Source organism: Chrysochloris asiatica, unplaced genomic scaffold (genome assembly GCF_000296735.1).
Source record: "Chrysochloris asiatica unplaced genomic scaffold, ChrAsi1.0 scaffold00026, whole genome shotgun sequence".
Classification (NCBI taxonomy): domain Eukaryota; kingdom Metazoa; phylum Chordata; class Mammalia; order Afrosoricida; family Chrysochloridae; genus Chrysochloris; species Chrysochloris asiatica.
Window position 1 is genome coordinate 2,778,712 of NW_006408544.1, and position 4,422 is coordinate 2,783,133.

At 43.5% G+C, this 4,422-nt stretch overlaps 1 protein-coding gene across 1 annotated transcript; it reads left to right on the top strand.

Moving 5' to 3' along the window:
* Nucleotides 1-3,159: 3,159 nt before the first annotated feature.
* LOC102816188 (olfactory receptor 2D3-like) lies at nt 3,160-4,149 on the top strand. The gene has a single exon (XM_006839838.1). The coding sequence runs from the start codon at nt 3,160-3,162 to the stop codon at nt 4,147-4,149; it is 990 nt and encodes a 329-aa protein (XP_006839901.1).
* The last annotated feature ends 273 nt before the right edge of the window (nt 4,150-4,422 follow it).

Genomic DNA, 4,422 nt, shown 5'->3' on the forward strand with positions numbered 1-4,422 from the left:
AGGCCAAGAGAAAAACAGGCTGATGTTGCCACTGGAGTGAAAGAGATTTCTGAAACAGAAGAACATCTGAGGATGCTGATCATTTCTAATTGGGACTGAGAGGTGGGCTGTCATCCCTCAGCATCTCCAAGAATAGACAAAAAAGCCCACCGTAGTCTTTGCCCATACAATGAGGGAAGAGGGGAAGAGATCCTGTGCTTACTGAACAGGAGTGGGGTCTCCAGCACACATTCATCACCATTTCCAGACTTGTGCGGGTCCTACTCAGGAGCACCAGTCACCCAGAATATTTCCTTAGATTCTCTGATGAGTCCCCTGATAAGGTGTTCTCTCTCTCCTTTTCTATAATAAAGCAGAGTCTGGAAAGAGGAAGGAAAGATTGGCAGGTGGAGAAAGGAGTGTAGATATGCATACGGAATTTTTCTAGTGTAAGGACTTGACCCGTATCTTCATATGTGTCTTTTCAAGAACCAGTAGAGTGTAAGAGTTAAGAACCTGGCAGCCTTAGCAGCCAGAGACCCAGGTTTTAGTCCAAGTCCTGCTACTTATTAGCTTGGTTGAAGGTGGAACCGAATTTTGTATTAAGGCAGAGAGAACCAGCATGGGAAGGGGACTCCAAAAGTAGACTGATGATTCATTTCCATCATAACCTAGCTAGGTGGACTCTTGAGCATCTTTCCTCCCCAAAAATGACATAACTATGAGTTATTCTCCATCCTAGGCTCTCTAAACCCTAAACAAGTGCCATCCTTGTGTTATTCTGTAAAGAGATATAGATACTTAGATACTGTGGATAGATATAAAAAGAGAGACAGCTTCTAGCCCCAGCCTGACTGGAGAAACAATATATGAGGTAGTTTCAAAAGTTTGGAGAAAACTTCCAGAATCTTTTAATTCCATTTTTCACAAATTATTTGAACACACACCCCCCGCCCCCACCAATACATAAACTAGACTAGACCAATGAGATTAGGAGAACAGAATGGAGGAGGAAAATCTGAGTTGGGCCTTGATGGTTGATGGCATGTGGAACAGCCGAAAGGATTATGCAAGGCAGAGGAATGAATAGAGCAAATGGTGGCAGGAATTGCATGCCATATATGGTGCGTACTGAGAACGCCAGCTTGCTCTGAAGATCTGTGGCTGGGAGCCTTCCAACTGCTGAAACTTGCATGCTTGGGTGGTTGCGCTGTTAGAATTATGGCTTGCAAGTCTCACTGAGGTAGTGGTGAATCACATAGACGCTAAAACTGGTTAGAACCAAATTAGGAAATGTCTTGAATTCTAGTATAAGGAGACATAGAAAGGATGTGATAGATGGCACTGTATCTGCAGATGGGTAGACCAGGAAAAGAGTCCAGTTGGAGACTATTGTAAAAGTTCAGGACTGTTGCAAAAGTCCAGAGGTATAGACTGTTGAAAAGGAAGATGTGAGCACCAGACATCTTCAGCCCTCATCCTCTTGGCTTCAGGGTTTGCCATACACTGGGAAGTCCTTATCTCATAATGTCCAAGACTCTGAGCTACCTAGCATAAATATTCCTAATCTGGCAGATCTTTCTTCTTCATTCAATTATTGATATTTCTTAAACACCAACACACAAAAATTTTGCGTCCATACAGCCTCAAGTACTTTTTCCATCTTCCAGAATTCTACCAGCATCTTGTTACAACCAGTCCTCACAATCATGTTTTCAGCCCTGTTCTCTGGAACACTTGAGATGTTAATGAACTTTTCTTTCCTCTCTGTACTTCTTCTTTCACCAATCTTCCAATTATCTAAATTTCTACCATTTATTGACAATGTCCCATGGTCCAGTTATATTTTTTGCAATCTGCACTGTGAGAAGATATCACCTCCATGTTTTCAGTTCCATTAAAAAAATGGGACTTCGAAGGCTAACTTGGGAGTAAGTAAAAGAGGCTACCAGACACAGCACCTCTGGCTCCAAGATCTATGCTCTCCTTTGCTCCTGCCTCATTTCTCCATCTGCTGAGAAGGTATTTTCATCCACTACAATCCTGCTCAACAGACTGCTCAGCAAAATCCTCCCCCTGGTGCTCCCAGCAAGCATACAACTGCAGATTTCCAGTCTGTTTTCCTGGAGTTGGAAGGGTTGGAAGGGCTTTGAGGAAATCATCAAATCCAACAGCCTTATTATAAAAATGGGATTTCAAAGTTCAAAGAAGAGTAAGAAGCTACCTAAGATCACACAGCAAATAGGGGATGTAGCCAGAACTAGATGCAGTTTTTCTGATTTCCAGATTTGTTCCACTTATACCGAATTCTTTTCTTTGTTTAGGGTTTATATCTTGCAAAACATTTTGACACAGAATAACTCCTGTGCTGTTGGCCATAACCCTGTGATGTAGATGTGTCATCTCTATTTAACGAACAGGGAAACCAAGGCCAATGGAGGTGAAGGAACTTGTCCACACAGTTTGGTAAGTGACAAGTTCACACAGTTTGGTAAGTGACAATCACGGGGCACTCTGGAAGAGCTGAAATATAAAGGTAGTGGTGGGTGGTAATTGTAAGGATTCAACAGACACCCCCCAATATCCCAGTCCAGGAAACAAAGTTCAGGCCTTAGGGAACTAGGAATAGCAAGTCAAGAATTAGGGTCTCTCTGTTGCCCAACACAATGAGCTTTCTCTTCTCTGCTTCCCAGCATGTCTACTTTTTTTATCATATGTACAAGGTTTCCACTTTTATTCTCTTTTATTCAACCCACATGTGACTTGGGCTTAGTGTCACACCACCTCTGTGCTGACGGGTACAGACTTTCAATATCATAATTTTAAATCCTCAGGACAGACCTCCAAATTAGCATAAGTGTGCAGTTCTGGTCGAATTTAGCTGTGATCAGAGTCTCTTGCTACAAACATAGCTACCTAATACCTTCCCTCTTATTGTCTTTGGGCAGTCAAGAATCCCATGTTTTATTACAGGTATGAATCCAGACCTTCTGACTTGTTTATTGTCCAGTTCTAGAGCTGTCTTAGCTCTCTTTTTCTTTTCATCCAACCCAATAAAAGTTTGACCAAATTCATGCAAGATACTGGATTTGTGGCTCAGCTTCTGACTGTCAACTCTATCCTCCTTCCACCAAGGCCAAGAACAGACTAGGAATGTATTTCTTTAATGGTCAGGCTACCATGCAAAGCTTTGGCAAGAAGAACCATAGTGATGTGTCTGAGTTCATTCTCCTGGGCTTCTCTAGTGCATCACGAGTCAGAATAGCCCTATTCACATTTTTCTGTCTCCTCTACCTTACCACCCTTCTGGGCAACGGACTCATCATCACCCTGATTTACTTGGACTCACGTCTCCACACGCCCATGTACTTCTTTCTCAGTATCCTCTCCATAGTGGACATAAGCTATGTCACCACCACTGTGCCCCAGATGTTGGTTAATATGTTATATCCAAGAAGAACCATCTCCTGGGGAGCTTGTGTAGCCCAGATGTTCATCTTCTTAGTACTGGGCATTGCTGAGTGTGTCCTCTATGCCATTATGGCCTATGACCGGTATGTGGCTATTTGTTTTCCTCTTCACTATACCCTACACATGAGCCATGCCACTTGTATCAAGATGGTCATAGTCTGTTGGTCAATCAGCATAACTGGGGCCTTAATCTACACTGTCTTTACTATGCACCTGCCTTATTGTGGCCCCTACAAGATAAACCACTTCTTCTGTGAGGTCCCTGCTGTCTTGAAGTTGGCCTGTGCAGACACTTCCTTCAATGATCATTTGGACTTTATCTTGGGTTTCATCCTGCTTCTGGTACCACTGTCCCTCATCCTGGCCTCTTATGTCCGTATCTTTGCCTCCCTATTAAAAATTCGCTCATCCCAGGGCCGGCTCAAATCCTTCTCCACATGTGCTTCCCACATCACTGTGGTCATCATGTTCTATGGGCCAGCCATGATGATGTACATGAGACCTGGATCCTGGTATGACCCAGAGCGGGACAAGAAGCTGGCCCTGTTCTACAATGTTGTCTCTGCCTTCCTCAACCCCATCATCTACAGCCTCAGGAACAAGGATGTCAAGGGAGCCTTTTTAAAAGTACTTGGAGACAAGCGGGCAGCCAGTGACCCAAGATGTTTCAAAGTTGCCCAGAGACATGAACAGGACTAAATGGAGCTCATTTGTTACCAGACACCTCAAATTCTGACCAGCCTGAGTCTTCCTAACTGAGGGTCTCCCCATTGCCTGAAAAGTTATCAGCTGCCACCACACAAAGCTCAGTTCAGTATTGAAGGCAAAGGATTTCTTCTTCAGAAGCTATGTCCTTGTGGTTCATGGCCATTGCCTTTGTGCTTTTCTTAGGTTTTCCTTTATCTTTGGACGTTACGTCAGCATGATCACAGCCAAATGTTTAACGTGCATGCATTCTACTCTGCAATGTAA

Coding starts and splice junctions, on each gene's coding strand:
- LOC102816188 (XM_006839838.1), top strand. CDS start 3,160: ATGCAAAGCTTTGGCAAGAAGAACCATAGTGATGTGTCTGAGTTCATT.